General features: G+C 43.1%; 1 protein-coding gene across 1 annotated transcript in view; it reads right to left on the bottom strand.

Annotated features, from left to right (window-relative positions):
- Window positions 1-17184, bottom strand: part of Ush2a (usherin) — a 755222-nt gene that overhangs the window by 180071 nt on the left and 557967 nt on the right. Inside the window, exon 47 of the mRNA XM_004672003.2 lies at window positions 1478-1676. Coding sequence (XP_004672060.2) covers window positions 1478-1676 — 199 coding nt within the window. The remainder of the gene's footprint in view (window positions 1-1477; window positions 1677-17184) is intronic.

Raw genomic sequence — 17184 nt, forward strand, 5'->3', positions numbered from 1 at the left:
AAACAGTTTCCAATATTAAAGTACAATGGTACAAGTAAGTTTATAAACTGGCATGTACATATAGCACATATAAATATATGGAAAATTATTCTAAATTAGTTTTTATTTACCCCACAATAGGTGTATTTTACTTAATATGAAAATTTTGGGAGAATTTTTCTTTTTACATTTTACAGTACATTTCAATTAAGACATCATTTCCACTTTTACTCTATTGAGATATTTTTACCATTCTAATTTAGTTACAGCTTTGAAATCTTTAATATAAACCTAAGTGAGTTTGCATTTCTGCAGTCAGGATATATTTTGATAAACATATTACTTCCTGTCCTAGATAAATTTACTCAATTCATAGTCTGTGCAGTTGTTATACACTTGTCAACGTCTCACTGGATGGAATAGATTAAAATGGGAGATGAAAAAAAAAGGAAGAAAACAATTCTGTGCTTTGTCTAATATTTTACCAACTTTTATCTCTTTCTCATAAAGAATGTTTTTTGTGGTATATTTATTTCCAGAGCTGAGTTTTTAAGTTTCCCTAGACTTTAGCCTTGAGGAGAGCTAGAGGAGATAACAATGAACCAAAGTCTGTAACATTATTTAATTATGCTATAAAGAACATTTTAAATGAGCAAGTGTATTCCAGCACCATTTTTTCCCCCCAGAAACACTGTATTTTAAAAGAATGTTCATCCGATACTGAGTTTTCTGGGGCTCAACATCATGTAAAACAAGGCATACTCGCTCTGGAGACTGTCAATTGCACAGCTGGGAGCTACCTCGCCCTATCTGGATTCCGTGGTAACTCGGAGAAGGTTGTGGCAGCCATAGTAATCTGTATTGCGATCCATTTGCTACAGAAACTCACTTTATTAATTACTCAGTTTTCTTGGAAGAAATCTTATAAATTTAGTGGTAGCTTTAGTCACTGCATCTGTGATGTTGATAAATAGGAACATTATTTCATTATATGAAATCTTACCTCCAAACTAAGGATTTCCTCTCTGTTTGTCAATAAAAGTCATTTACAAACCCTCTCTCTGGCTGTACTATTGATCTGACTCCTAAACAGCAACTAATATGAACATTCATCTACAAATGGCCGTAATTCTGAAACGTTTCTGACATGCTCTGAAAGCTCCTGTTCACAGTAGACTCATCAGTGTCAGGAAAACACACACCCATTGGTAGCTGGATGGATTTGTAAAAGAATATTTCAAGTCTATCAATCAAATACAGACTTTTTTTGAGGGGAGCTCCTGATTATAATAAACACATATTTCTTCCTATAAAGATGATGAAAAATGGGACTGCTGAAATGCTCATGTGGACGACAGGACTTCATGAGCATGCTGTCCTCTGCGTGTATCTGGATGGAATAATAGGGAAAGTATCTTCATGGAGCAATGTGGGTTTCCCGGAAGTACGCAGTACCCAGTGGGAAAAAGGCATCCAATGGTACTTTAAAAAGACTTACCTTAGTTTGTGGGGAATAGCAAGTGTGCCCACAGACACGGTTGGGGCTTTGGCACTTCACAGCCATACAGTGCTGGGCCCTGTGGCCCTCCTTCAGCTTCTGGGGTTTAGGACACGGGTGCCATGTTTTCCGTAAGAGATCATATCCAAGAATGATGCCATTCGGACTTCCCGGAGACATCCAGTCTATTTGAAGGGATCTGCCACAGACAGAAACATGCATATGTAATATATTTATAGAGAAATGGTTCTATCTAGTAATAGATACATATTATTAATGTCATGCTTGGAAGTAGACTACATTTATATTTTTCTATATCTTTTTGTTATGTACCCTCCTTGTATACCATGATCTGCTACATCGTATACAGAAAAATGTTAGAGTCTGCATACCTACATTTCTACATAGAAACTTATATGCATACGTATGTATGCGTGCGTGTGTGTGTGTGTGTGTGTGTGTAGATATATTCTTGGACTCACAATTACAGGCATGTACCACCACATGAGACTTGAAGCAGTACTATTGAAAAGACAACATTTACTATTTTTTGCCATCAGCTTCATCTACTTTTAAATTAATCTTTCAGTTTGTTCAAAAGTCTATTTCATCAGCAGTTTCATAACAAACAGATACTAATATACACATATACTCATATACATGGCTCCCACATAGTAGGTTTAGATATTCATGCAAACTATTTCACCTTTCGGGAGACAGCACATGACATGTGTTTAGTGATCTCTCCATTTTTTTTCTTTTTTCTTTTCATTTAAAAAAATTAATTATATACTTTGTATGAATCTACTATGTGTTACTATGTGTTAATACCCTCATTTCTCAGTTTAAATTTCAGAAACAAGAAGGAAATGTCACTGATGAATTAGGGAAATTCACAGGATATTTGATTGGATGAGGAGAGATAAGACATGGACAACTTGGTGAAGAGAGTGAAAGCTAGAATCTGGCAAACCTAACATCTGCCACCCATCTTCTCCTTCCTTAACTAGGTGAGAATGGATGATATGATGCAAGGTTGAATAGAGATGGATGTGGAAGACAGTGATGGAATTCCTTGGCAACGCTAGATTTCTCAACACACAGCTACCTTCTCCCTTCTTCCTCCTGTTCTGAAGATGTCCCCAGCTTTAGTAGGCATCTCTTAGTGATGTTAGAAAGCCAACCAAAATCACAAAGACACCTCACCTTTCTGGCATTTGTATTGAAGAGTCAATGCCTACCACCATATGTATTTGGATCTTTCTAAATGTCTCTATTGTTTATTAGTTACAGCTAATAATATTACCAAATTGACAAAATCTATAATATTACTAACATTTTTCAAACATACTTCAATGTTTCTTCATTATTTAAGTCACTTAGATGGATTGAATTCTCCAGTAACTCTTTAACTTGGATGTTTGTTGTCAGAAACATAGAAACCAAAGACTCCCTTTAATCATTACATTATTAAAGAAAACATTTGTGTTTGAAATTGGGTGATAATGTAAATGAAGGTATGATAATTTACTGCAACATTAGCATATTTCAATGACGTATTGATAGTTCATGATACTGAGATCACGGTGTAAAACTGTTGCAAACAAGGCAGCCCTGAATCAAATCAGCCAGGTGTGGCTCATGCCTATAATTCCAGCACTCAGGAGGCTGACAAGAAGGATTTTCATGAGTTTGAAGCCAGCCTTGGCTATAGGGTGAGAGCCTGAAATTATACATATATAATATACCTTTAGGTCAATGTGTCTACTTGCTACCAGAAAATCGACTAGGTCCCATACATGTACCATCTTTTGACTGTTTTTTTTTAGAACTCATGGTTTTTAATATACATATGTACATTTAATATACATATCATAATCATATACTAACAAAATAATTACACACAATACACAGGCCCTGGCCTTCAAACACATTGACTCACTAAAGAGAACGTAGGTTCTTTGGGCAACTGGCTTTGGTGGGGGCAGGGGATAAAATAATTCTGGATTATCTTGGACTACAAAGTATTCAAATCATGATGGGAACACATGGAACACATGAGGCTTAGACTGTTTCTGTATGCTGGCCAAAGGTACAATGTTAAGCATCAAAGTGATTAGAATCATAGACTTTTTTAAGTTGGCATGCAGAGATGTAGATATCCTGGCATTTTAAAATAATACATTTCCATTCACTGAATACAACAGAAATTATGAGTGTAAACAGATATATGTATGTAAGGAGATACTTTAAAACAACTTTCTCATAAGATTTACAAAGAGGCACTTTATGCTGGGGAAACCCAGAGGATATGACCCGCAATAGGATAAATGATTATGAATTCTTGACAGAAAATATTAAGAATACAGCATTGCTTCTAGAATATTTCTCATGATGCATGATCTTAATCTGACTGTGAATGACTCAGATGAAATGTCCCTGGGGGTGTGGGGGAGCTCCTTGCTTTAAAGAACACTGTTGGGGAGCTGGAGAGATGGCTGGGCTGTTCAAGGTGGTTGCTTGTAAAGCCTCATGGCCAGGGTTTGATTCCTCAGTACCCATGTAAAACCAGATGCACAAAGTGGTACATGTGTCTCGAGTTTATTTGCAGTGGCAAAAGACCTGGGTGTGCCTATTCTTTCTCTCTCTCTCTGATTACAAATAAGTAAATGTTTTTCAAAAAGCACATTACTGGGACTACCACTTGAATATTATTAGGACTATTAACTCAATATGGATGGCATGAAGATTACCAGTACAAATGTCCATGCAAACTTCCTAATTTGAATGAGTGGATTGCAGTTATGTAAAAGAGACTTTTTTAAAGTGACAGGGTGTCATGTCAATTTATTCGCAAATGGTGCAGGATGAAAAAAAAGGCGTGCACTTCACTTGTCAGCTTACTAGACATTTGAGATTATTTTAAGAATTAAGGGGCTGGAGAAATGGCTCAATGGTTAGGGTGCTTGCCTGCAAAAACCTAACAACCTGGGTTCGATTCCCCAGTACCCACATAAAGCCAGATGCACAGTGGTGCATGCATCTGGAGTTTGTCTGCAGTGGCTGGAGGCTCTGATGTGCCCATTCTCTCTTTGCTCTCTCTCTCTGCTTACAAGTAAATAGAAAAATTTTTATAAAGAAAAAAAAAAGAACTAAGGCAGGTGTGGTGGCACATGCCTTTAATCCCAGCAATCAGGAGGCAGAAGTAGGAGGAGCACTTTGAGTTTGAGGCCAACCTAAGACTACATAGTGATTTCGAGCCTGACTGGAGTGAGACTCTGCCTCAAAACAAAAGAACAAAAAAAAAATTAAAGATATAAATAAAAAGGATTTAAGTTTGACTATTCCTACCTCCATCTCTGAACTGCTAAGGTCAAAATATCACTGCTGGGCTGGAGAGATGGCGCAGCAGTTAAGGCGCTTGCCTGCAAAGCCAAGGAACCCAGGTTTGACTCCCCAGGACCACGTAAATCCACAAGAGGGCGCATGCATCTGGAGTTTGTTTGCAATGGCTGGAGGCCCTGGTGTGCCCATTCTCTCTCTCTCTCAATCTCTCTCTCTCTCTCTCTCAAATAAATAAATAAAAATAAAATAATTTAAAACAATCATTGCTCAGTCAATGATCTAGATTTGCTTTCTGCCACTAACAAAAGACACCCAGTGACCATTCTCATTTGACCACTGTTCTTTTGTGTTAACCCTTGCCTGTTAAGGTTTTAACTATTTTTCAATCTCTTGAAATAACAAAAAGAATATACTAGTTAAATCTATTTATTAACACTTTAATAGTTACCCTTAATAGTTTTGTGCATTTTGTCTATATGTGTGTGTCGTGTGTATGCATGCAGTATGCATGCATGCTTGGGGGTAGGGTGTATATGCACATGTGCATATGACAAGGCAGGTTCTGTCCACCTCCCGTCTTTACCTGGGTACTAGGGCTCAAGCTCAATTCCTCATGCTTGTGAGGCAAGCACTTTACTGACTCATCTCCCAGCCTCTCCCCCTCCCCCCCCCTTTTTTTTGCTTTCTTACAGGTTATTTTTGTGTATGTGTGTGTGTGTGTTTATATTATAATGCCCTTGTATGAACTGGCATTCATAGACAAAAGGGTATACAATTTCTATTTAGAAAAATTTATTAAACATTATTCCTGTGACACACTCACCAAAAGAAAAACTTAATTTTTCTGAAGACATCCTTTTGTATCCAATGTTTTGATAATAAAAAATACAAGTAAATATGAATTTAGTAAAATACAGCATATAAAACTTCATGCTGAGCAAAAATAATTCCAAAAAGTTACCATACATCAGTTCACCCGGTATATTTTCCAATGTAAGTCATAGCTGAACATGTCACAGTTGGCTAGCTGCAGGCTTTCCATGCTCTTCATCCACCGCGCACTACTGCTCTAAGTTGGCATCGTTTGCTCGGGTCCACAGAAGGTAGCGAGGAAATGAATAGCAGTCATTTTTCAAGGTGTGAGAAATCTGGTCCACCTTTGGTGTAGTTTCCTGAGATTTGTGCTCCACTGAAGTCAAAGCTGGGATTCTCTTTCTGTAACCTAGTGTTAAGTTTTCTCTGTATTTGGTCTTGTACCCAAGGGGTCAGCTGCATATTCAGATTCTAAAAGTAAAGTACAACAATTTGCTGCATCGCTCTTTGTCTTTGTGAGGCCAATGCGGACCATTTTTCTGTCCTCCAATGTCCATGTTCCCTCCTCAGCTATTGTGAATCAAAGCGTTTTCTTGAGGATCTCGCGGCCGCCCACCGCAGGGCCGCGTGGCGGCTGTGCAGGCCGCCCTGGATGTCCTGCGCGCGCCGGCGGCACCTGCACCTCCACGAACACCGCCCCAGAGCCTGGTGCCGCCGCCCCGCGCCTCGCCACCGCCCCGCGGCGCCCCGCACCGCCCTCACCACCGCCCCGCACCGCCCTCGCCACCGCCCTCGCCACCGCCCCGCACCGCCCTCGCCACCGCCCTCGCCACCGCCCCGCGGCCTCCCGCACCGCCCTCGCCACCGCCCCGAGGCGCCCCGCACCGCCCTCGCCACCGCCCCGCGGCGCCCCGCACCGCCCTCGCCTCCGCCCCGCGGCGCCCCGCACCGCCCTCGCCACCGCCCCGCACCGCCCCGCGGCGCCCTCGCCACCGCCCTCGCCACCGCCCCGCACCGCCCTCGCCACCGCCCTCGCCACCGCCCCGCGGCGCCCTCGCCACCGCCCTCGCCACCGCCCCGCGGCCTCCCGCACCGCCCTCGCCACCGCCCCGCGGCGCCCGCACCGCCCTCGCCACCGCCACGCGGCGCCCGCACCGCCCTCGCCACCGCCCCGCGGCCTCCCGCACCGCCCTCGCCACCGCCCCGCGGCGCCCGCACCGCCCTCGCCACCGCCCCGCGGCCTCCCGCACCGCCCTCGCCACCGCCCCGCGGCGCCCGCACCGCCCTCGCCACCGCCCCGCGGCGCCCGCACCGCCCTCGCCACCGCCCCGCGGCCTCCCGCACCGCCCTCGCCACCGCCCCGCGGCCTCCCGCACCGCCCTCGCCACCGCCCCGCGGCGCCCGCACCGCCCTCGCCACCGCCCCGCGGCGCCCGCACCGCCCTCGCCACCGCCCCGCACCGCCCTCGCCACCGCCCCGCGGCGCCCCGCACCGCCCTCGCCACCGCCCCGCGGCGCCCGCACCGCCCTCGCCACCGCCCCGCGGCGCCCGCACCGCCCTCGCCACCGCCCCGCGGCGCCCGCACCGCCCTCGCCACCGCCCCGCACCGCCCTCGCCACCGCCCCGCGGCGCCCCGCACCGCCCTCGCCACCGCCCCGCGGCGCCCCGCACCGCCCTCGCCACCGCCCCGCGGCGCCCGCACCGCCCTCGCCACCGCCCCGCGGCGCCCCGCACCGAACCTCGCCAGCGCCCCGAGGCGCCCCGCACCGCCCTCGCCACCGCCCCGCGGCGCCCCGCACCGAGCCTCGCCAGCGCCCCGCGGCGCCCCGCACCGCCCTCGCCACCGCCCCGCGGCGCCCCGCACCGAGCCTCGCCACCGCCCCGCGGCGCCCCGCACCGAGCCTCGCCACCGCCCCGCGGCGCCCCGCACCGAGCCTCGCCACCGCCCCGCGGCGCCCCGCACCGCCCTCGCCACCGCCCCGCGGCGTCCCGCACCGCGCCTCGAACGGCGCCGACTCACGCCAACCGCCCGCACTGCCGCACCGAGAGCCGCGCTCCGCCCACGTACCGCCACCGGGTCGCCGCACGTGCGCAGGAAGCCGACAGGGTCCATGCGAGCGCGGTGTCCCGGTTCAGAGACCACTTAGGACCCTGGCAGGACCCAGCTTGAAGGAATCGACACCCAGGAAGGTTGGCACGCCGAGAAGGAAGAGAGAACGCCAGAACCAAGGAGGCAGGAATTCGCTACCACCTTTATCCTCTATGACACCCCCCTTTTAAAAAAATTAATTAATTTTTTTTGTTGTTTTTAGAGGTAGGGTCTCACTCTGGTCCAGGCAGACCTGGAATTAACTCTGTAGTTTCAGGGTGGCCTTGAACTCACGGCGATCCTCCTACCTCTGCCTCCCGAGTGCTGGGACTAAAGGCGTGTGCCACCACGCCCGGCCTATGACCCCTTTTGACTTTTTAAATAAGGTCTAGAAATACTGAGAAATTTTCAATAACACCCCAGAAATTTTAATATGACATTTCTTTTAGCATATTATGGTTAGTCAAGTTAATGCAAAAATTATTTTTATTCTCATTGTTTTTTTTTCAAGAAATGAGTGGAAATCTGGCATTAAAAATTATTTTCCTTTTCATAATTCTAGAATCTCCAGCTGTAACATATAACCAATCACAAATAGTCACAGGCAACTTTCATACAGACAATATTCTGGAACATACATTACAGATTTACATACACGAGATTTATCTTTATACTTCAAAAGTCTTAACTATAAAAATCTCATAACTAATGTTGAGCATGTTTTGGCCATTGTGTAAAATAAAGCATCTAGAATGTCTTTCATTTTGCTGACAAATAGATTTTTACAGGCCAAATTCCTGGATCCTATCAGAATTCCAAGTCGCACCACTTTTAGGAATTCAATTAAGCACAAACGTTTGCATTATAGAAGCAGCAGTCAAGATAAACCTTGACATTTTAATAGACTGCTAAAATTATTATTTCATTTCCTACAGGGGACAAATATAACACATTGTGCATTGAGACTGTAGATAAGAAGTTAATGTCCCTGAGAGAACTGTTTCATAGGTTACTAGCATGGCCATCGTTTTTATTCCAAGGGTCGAGCTCTCAAATTCCATTTCTTCAGAAACCTTTCTTGTATTCGTTGTATGATTAAGTATAGAACGACCATATAAGTGGCATTCAAGGGTCTGCCTTACCCACAGAAGCTGGTGAAGTAGGAAGGCTCATTTGGAACACCAAGACTTGTAACTTTTTGGGCCATGCAGCTGCTCTGAGACAACCTAGGGTTTTAGGGCTGGCATGAGCCCTTTAATTTCTGGAGATCTGAATCAGTGACAGGAAGGATCAAAGCAAAGTGGACGATATAACACCTGTGCATCTCTCATTAGAATCAACTACAGGGACAGTGACAAGTCTTGATGCTGCTGACTAGGGAATGAAGGACATCTTTGAGGAATACGTGACAGTAATAATGGGATTAATAGCTACATGGCTTTGAGTTTTAACAGTGAGATAGGAAGAACATCCTTAACCCTTAGGAACAAATATTAAGTATCAGAGGAAAAAAGATAAAGATTGTGCTTCAGAGATAAGCCCAAATGTTTACTCATGCATAAATATAAGCAAAGTACAATTCTGAATTGATCTCTTATCTGGATTTTTTTTTTTCATGAAATAACTATGAGTTCATTCAGCTCTCAGAACAGCAGGGAGTGAAGTGTAAGTTACCTGAAATTGTTTCTTATAAACTCACCATGTGTACACATTGGTAAACTCAAAGCTGTGGTGTGATCAGACATTCTCGTTGGACATTGTTTTTTAATTCTGTCACTGTGATAATAGAATTATTAGCCCACCTCTGTTATACTGCATAATAATGTGTCTATGGGAGTCATCACCTCCCATTGCTACTACCTAGCATGGAGCTTAGAAAGCGCGTGGGGATGCTGTTTAGGCTTAGCACCGCGACACAGGTAAATGTACAAATGGGGCAAGTAACACAATGTTTTATGAAGAGTTAGGTTTTACCTAGCTCTGTAACCTCTAACATCACATTCTAGTATTATCACCATTTGTCAAAATGTCCTTATTTCGGTGATGGGAAAAAAAATTCCTAAGACCTAAGACATCAGCCTAAATCATTTTAGATTAAATATCTTTATATATCAGATCCTCCTTTGGCAGTTTTTTTTCTGAATATCTGATTTGGTCATTTTTGTTATTTATGTGGTCATAAAAAGCTCAGAACACTTTAAATATAAAACTAGATAAACAATTTTTTAAAATGCATTACCATGGGATATTGTTTACAATCATGGAAGTTGTTAATAAAAATTAAATTAATTTTTAAAAATTTAAAAAATAAAAATAAAAATGCATTTTCCTCTTGAGTCAAGTTATTGGACATTTAATATTCTGATTAATTTAATTAACCTGATGTTTTATAAACACAGGTATAAGAGAACAGGGAGACCAACATGGTGAGTGAGGAATCCACACCCAAGAACCATAGGCAACACATTTTAATAGACGAGGAAAGCTAAGTTCTTGCTCCAACACTGTGTGAGGGGTTGATAGTTTTATGGAGCATTTTCACTAGCTAAACAGAAAGTCCTCTTTGGTTACATTAGACTGGAAGGACTCAGAGTAGTAAAAATTATTAATGTACTTCATCCATATGATAGAATATGAATGGTGAGTTTCCTCTTATTTAGGAATTTCAACTATTATTCCAAATTAGGCTTGGCAGGTGGCTAGTTTCTTTAAAGGGTACACCTAGACTCTGCTAAGTTCTGAAGATCACATCCACCCATCACACTAACCAATCCAAACAAACAGAATTTGAGGAGCGATTTCAAAAGTATAAACATTAATGAATATTTATTGTGCCTAATGTAAGCCAGACATCCATCTGTATTCATGAGAGATGAAGGCAGATAATGTCCCTTTTATCATTAAACTTACATTTTGCTGGAGGGAGAATAGCAATAAACAAACACGAGAATACTTAATGCATCAGGGTAGTTTTCTGAGAAAGTCTGGCTCTATTGTGCAGAAACTTGAAAGAAGTGATGAAACAATAAGGGAAGTGGGTGTTTCTAGGCAGAGGAGACAGGAGATGCAGGCTTTGAGATATCAATGTACTTGGCTTGTTGGAAGAAAGTCAAAGTGTCTTGTAACACTGGGCTGCACTGAGCAAGAGATAGGATGTCATAGCATGAGACACAGGGGATGCCCGTAGGGTGGGATGGGAGATTGTCTATTGTGTAGAATTTTGTGGACCATGAAAATAAACTTGTATTTTGTTTTGAGTGTGCTAGAAAGCAATTAGACTTCAAAAAATTTTAAAGTATTATTTATTTATTTATAAGGAGAGAGAGAGAGAAGAGAGAGAGAATGGGCATGCCAGGTCCTCCACCTGTTGCAAACAGACTGCAGATGCATGGCCACTTTGTGCATCAGGTTTTACATAGGTACTGAGGAATTGAACTTGTGTCCTTAGGGTTGGTAAGCAAGGGCCTTAACTGCTGAGCCATCTCTCCAGCCCATTTGGAGAAATTTTTTTTTTTTATCAAGATAGGAAACAGTAGTTATTTACCTTGTACTCTAACTCCTTACCTTCCCCGACACATCCTTGGTTCTGTAAGTTCAAGAACAGCACGCATAAAAATAGTAGAGAAATTGGCAACACTTTCTTCTCACGGTCAGAAATGCCTAGGCCCCTTCTGCTACAGGGTCTGGAGGTAAGGATGGTGGGGGGGTGGGGTGGGCCAGTGTTATTACTCGGGACTCTCTGGCTTAGCAGTTTATCTGAGTGCAGAAAATCATTCTGGCTTCTCAGCTAGATGATGCTGATGGCCAGGGATGTCGCCGGGCAGCTCTGTAGTGATGCCTAGCAGTAGAGGACCATAATGTCAAAGGTTGTCAGGCCACAGGCAGGTGAGCTTCCTTGATCTAAGTGTTTGCTCTGCAGGATGGAAAGAGCGGCTGTGTTCAGGTGAGCTGGGAGGCACTTTGAGCTGGATGTAAGCATAACATTTTTGCTGGAGATGGATAGACTTTTTAATACTTGATCATGAATCTTAATTACCAAAGGGAGAATCATAGGGAAAATTACTTAGAAAGACATAATATGTTCTGAAATGTATTTAAGCACTGAGGAAAGGACCTTGGAAGGAGCATGCTTAAAACTCTGAGCAGCAGACGAAAAAGTCAAGTTTTGCCCCTCTCCTCCTCATTGAATTAAGACAGCTCCAGACCTTGCTCCATGACCCTCAATGATGAGAGCATAAACAGAGTGATTGTGCTGGGAGCAGAGACACACGTACAACAAAAGAAGGTCTGAAGGAAAGGCGACAGGAATAGGGGCTCAATGAACTCTAGTTTGCCAATAGTCAAGGACATACATTGCTGGGACCTGTAGAGTGGTCCACTTGCTGAATGAAATGTTGGGAAAGATGATGAGATTGGCGAGAATTAACTTTTGGCTTGAGATTTCAGAAATGGAGAGTGATATCATAGCAGAAAATCAATAGGCAATTGGATATATGGGACCGAGTTCAGGGAGACAGAGGGTGAGGAGGCGTTGAGACTGCAATGGTAAGAATGCTTAAACTCTCTGAATAGGGAGGTGATTTTCTTCTGTGAGATCACTAGGATTGATGAGTGTCTTTGCAACAAAACCAGTGCTCCTTCGGAGAGGCAGGCACATGGCGGCAGGTAAAGGGAAATGTAACTGGAAAGGAAGAAATGAATTTTGCTGAAAGGCACCAAAGCACCTCCTCTTCTAAGCTGTGTCTGTGGGAGCTATGCAATATGAGAAGTGGAGAAGCCAGGATAGTTGGATTAGCAGAAGGGAAAGGCCTTAATGCAATCATGCCAGAGCTCCAAGGACTACCTCGGTAGTCTGTGAGATCTCTTCTAACAAGCAATGCTTTTATAACTAGATCTCCACATTTGCCATCACACCAGGTCCTGAAATTCACTGTGAATCTAAGATTAGATCTGCAAGAGTGCTGAACCTACAACAGATTCTCCAAAGAGTCCTTTCCATATCTTCTAAAAATTTAAACAGAAAATTCCTGTCCAAATTAAACATAGTTTACAATTGTCCTTACTATCAAGATACAGAGTAAGTGAGGAGAATTAAAAGCCTATATCCTACAGTTCAATATGCTCTCCATGGAAGAAAATAAAAACATGAGTTTAGTACGTATGTTTAAAAAATTCTAAAATTACTACTGTAGATCAAGATATCAATAACTGAAAAATATGAGGGTGAGAAAATCCAGGATAAAGGAGATTCCCTGATACCCAATGTCATAGTATTAAAAAATCAGAAGTTTTAATACTCACTTTCACCTCAAATCCGATAAGGCAAAAAGGCAGAAATTCATTATCTATAATCTCTGACCTCTTGGGCCATACTCAACTCCAAGTCAAGTAATTTGAAAAATATACTGGGGTTTGTGAATGTTGATAGTGGTCTAACCTTTCCTCAGAGTCTGTCAGCCCATCAGCTGTGATCAGAGAGACATCTGGGTAGGTGCTGCATGCAGATACCATTTCATTCAGGCAAATTTTAAAACAATTATTTATAAGTACTACAAAGTCATTATAACTTAGACATTGCATCAGTAACATGGTGCATGAAAGTGAAAAAGGAATTACTTGAGAAGAAAAAGCATTTCAGTGGGAGTGGGAGCCCCAAACTGAGGTGGGGCTGAGAAAATTTCCATGTTTAGAATTAAAATCATGAAAAGACAATCTGCATTTTCTTGGCTTTCCTCAAGCACAGGCTTGGGAGTCAGGCATTTTGGAATCCTGGCAGGGACACAGTAAAACATCTTCCTTGTTTATGCCCTTTGCTTAGTCAGGATTTCCTTTACGGAGAATGTGTAAGTAAACTTCACAGGCAGCGAGACACCCAGCGAAACTGTCAGCTGGAGAGCTTGTCATATTTCAGTCAAAGCGGGAGCCAGCCACCATCTCTATCCAGTGCAGACCAGAATTAATGAATTAGCTATTGATTAAATTCCACTCTAGTAAATCCACCAAGGCAAATAAATGAACTACCCAGGGCATGTGTAGGCCATGACCAGACATGTCTGGGTATCGATCGGTAGTTAGTATTCTTTGGGGACCCAGAAACAGATAAGAATATGACAAGTGTGGAAAGTACGAAGAAGAAAAAGAGCTTACCCTGGAGGAGCGTCTTATAAAGTAGAATGGCGCATTCTGTCTTTCCACACATGCATGTGTCTCTGGGTTATCCAGAAAGAGGCAAGTATGCATGGAGGTGGGAACAGAAGGTGTGAGCATCCAGACACAGGTGAAGGATGATGACAAGATGAGTGGATATACTCCCCACATCTCACAGGTCAGGCTGCGGCTTCGGCCATGTGCTAGTGAAGCACGTGACAGATATCCTTTAGTGACACTGGCTTTTATCAAGACTAAATGAATAACCTAAGACATGTATATTTTTGTGAGAACCAAGTTGTTTCAGTGTCATAACAGTAAAATCAATCTACCGATATTTTTCTAGGAGGGTTTCACATTTGGTTTTTATATTTTGTGAACATAAAAGAGATTTTACCAAATCAGTACAGAATAATAATTAAAAAGCATTCCTTGCCAGAAGTCTAATGAAATTACACTAATGCTGCTACACACACAGGAATCTGATGGCTTGGTGTTGGCGTGCTCTGACTGACGGCTTGGTGTGGTGTCATCTGATTGGCGGCTTGGTGTTAGTGTGTTCTGTCTGATGACCTGGTGTTGGGATCATATGATTGATGGTTTGGTGTTGGTATGCTCTGACTGATGGTTGGTGTGGTGTCAGCTGATTGTTGGCTTGGTGTTGGTGTGCTCTGATTAATGGTTTTGCAATGCGTTCTGCTCCCCAGAGTCTTGCTTTTGGAAACCTGTGCTCTGCCACCATGGGCCATTCTAAGGAAGGAAATATCTTATGTGCCGATATTTGGTTGTGACTTATTTCTACCGAGTTTTGCTAAACTTCTGAGTGAGGATGAAAGAATTAAAGTGTGCTGGGGAGGGTTTCCTAGGAAGACCCCTGTGGAGTGAGCAGATTGGAGCCCCTCCTGCTAGTCACAATGGAAGAGCCTTCATGTATTACTAACATAGCTATCTGGAGATTCTGGAAGCTACCCATCACATGTAGAACAGGAAAGAGACTTGGCTGTGAAGAATGAATGTTAGAAGATAAGGTTCCCATTTCTCTGTTATCTCATTTTTAATATTGATTTGTGACAATTTCATACATGTATGTAATGTATTTTGATCTTATTTATCCCCACATTAGCCTCCCACTCCCACTGAAATGCTTTTTCTTCTCAAGTAATTCCTTTTTCACTTTCATGTCTTTTTTTCCCCCTTCTGTGACCCACTGAGTTGAATTAAGGCTGCTTTCATAAACATGGTGGAGGCCATTGACTGTAGTTTGGATGACTCACCTGTGGCTGCACCACTGAAGACCACGGCTCCCCTTACCCTCGCCACCACTAACTGCCAACAGCTACTCTGGGAAGAATACGTGGGTTTTGTAAGTGTCCCCATCCATGATGGAACACTGACAACATCGGTCTGTGCAGAAAGATGCAGGTGGTGTTAGCTCATGAGGGGAGCAGCCAGTCCACAGCCAGAAGACAGCTTTCCACAGTGCTCCCTGCTTCTTCTGGCTCTTAATGTTTTTTCATTCCTCATGTCTATGGTGTTCTCTGAGCCTTGCATGGGTGGGATAGGTGCCCAGTTTAGGGCTCAGCACCCAATAGTCACTTATTCTCAATATTTTTCCCAGCTTTCTCTTTCCCCCTTTAACCCAAGGGACGGCCCCAGTATGGAACTATCAATTAGGCAAGCAAAATCTGAGAGATATCTAATCCTTTCAGCCAGAATCCTACAGCAAAATCTTAGCAAGCCACAGAGTGAGGAGGAGACATCCATGCTATTTGGTTTTATTTCCTCTCTCTTTTTCCTCTGGGCCCTTCCCCAAAGATGACTCCAGCCAATAGCAACACTGTGACAGCTTTGGCCAAGTAGGAATCTGAAAATCTAAGGAAAGTTCTTACTACTCAGAGGAACCAGAAAAGAGGTGGTCTAAAGAACACATATATTTGAAGGATAATCTTTGATGTTTCCTTTTCTTCTAATCTCGTTGCTCCAGAGCCGCTCTAGTTCTATGCACTAGGAGGAAGCCAGGAGGCGACATCCCAAGATAACCAACATTTTAGTCAAAGACCCAGGACAGAAAGTCCAAGAAAGGTAGAAAGTTGGGTAAATCATAGAGAGGAGAAAGCTACAGTATGTCTTGATTCTACAAATGCCCAACATGGTTGTCCACTCAACTCTGAGGTGTGTGTTTGTAGTTCCTCATGAGTTACAATGCTCAAGCAGGGTAGCCATGACTGCGATACCTGAAGTTCTGTGTCCCTGCCCAGCCAGTGTGAGGTGTACACATGGTGCAGACATAAGCTATTACTGCAAAGCTTTAGGAAGATGTACCAGCTTTTAAGCAATAGACAAAGAAAAACAGAGCTCCATCCTGAAGCTCAAGATTTTATCAAAGAAACTTAATCTTATAGGATTTTGATAAGAGTTGGATGATCACAATATGGTATTCAACGTGTCTAGGAAATAATCTCAGACCACTGAAAATGGCAAAAGTCAAAAGAAATCTGGAGTGGTTACATAGATATTAGATAATGTAGACTTGAAAATAAGGATGGATATAGCAAACTAAAAATTTTGCAGTAATCCTCAAGGTATATGCATGCCAAAATACACTATGCAAAACATGACACATCTAAGAAAATAACACATGAATCCACAGTAACATGTAAAGACTTTAAATTTATTCTCACAATAGTGTATACAAAAATCTGGCAGAAAATCAAAACATTACCATGATTCAGTTTTCCAAATAGCATTTTATTTTTTTATTTATTTGAGACAGAAAGAGAGGCAGGCAGATAGAGACAGAGAGATAGAGAGAGAATGGGTGTGCCAGGGCCTGTAGCTACTGCAAACAAATTCCAAACACATGTGCTACCTTGTGTACCTGGCTTATATGGGTACTGGGGAGTCAAACCTAGGTCCTTTGACTTTGCAGGCAAGTGCCCTAACTGCTAAGCCATCTCTCCAGGCCTCAAGTGACATTTTTAAAACACCATAAACAAGGCAGAATATATTCTCTTCAAGTGGATTAGCTATGAAAAATAATGTTCTACCATGAAACACACCATAGATATTTTTAAATAATTGAAATTGATAAAATCATATTTTTGGACTATATGAGGATTAAACCAGAAAATCAAATGAAATTTTCTGAAACAAAAATTCTCAAATATTTATAAAGCAAATAATCTCTTTTAAAATCTATATAAGTAAAAAGTATTTTGAGAAAATGAAATGACAGTGCAACATTTCAACATGGGTGTCACCTAGTGCAGAGCTTAGAGAGGAATTCATAGCCATGAGTGTTCATTTTGAAATA

The sequence above is a fragment of the Jaculus jaculus genome, chromosome 1 (assembly GCF_020740685.1).
Source record: "Jaculus jaculus isolate mJacJac1 chromosome 1, mJacJac1.mat.Y.cur, whole genome shotgun sequence".
Taxonomy (NCBI): Eukaryota; Metazoa; Chordata; class Mammalia; order Rodentia; family Dipodidae; genus Jaculus; species Jaculus jaculus.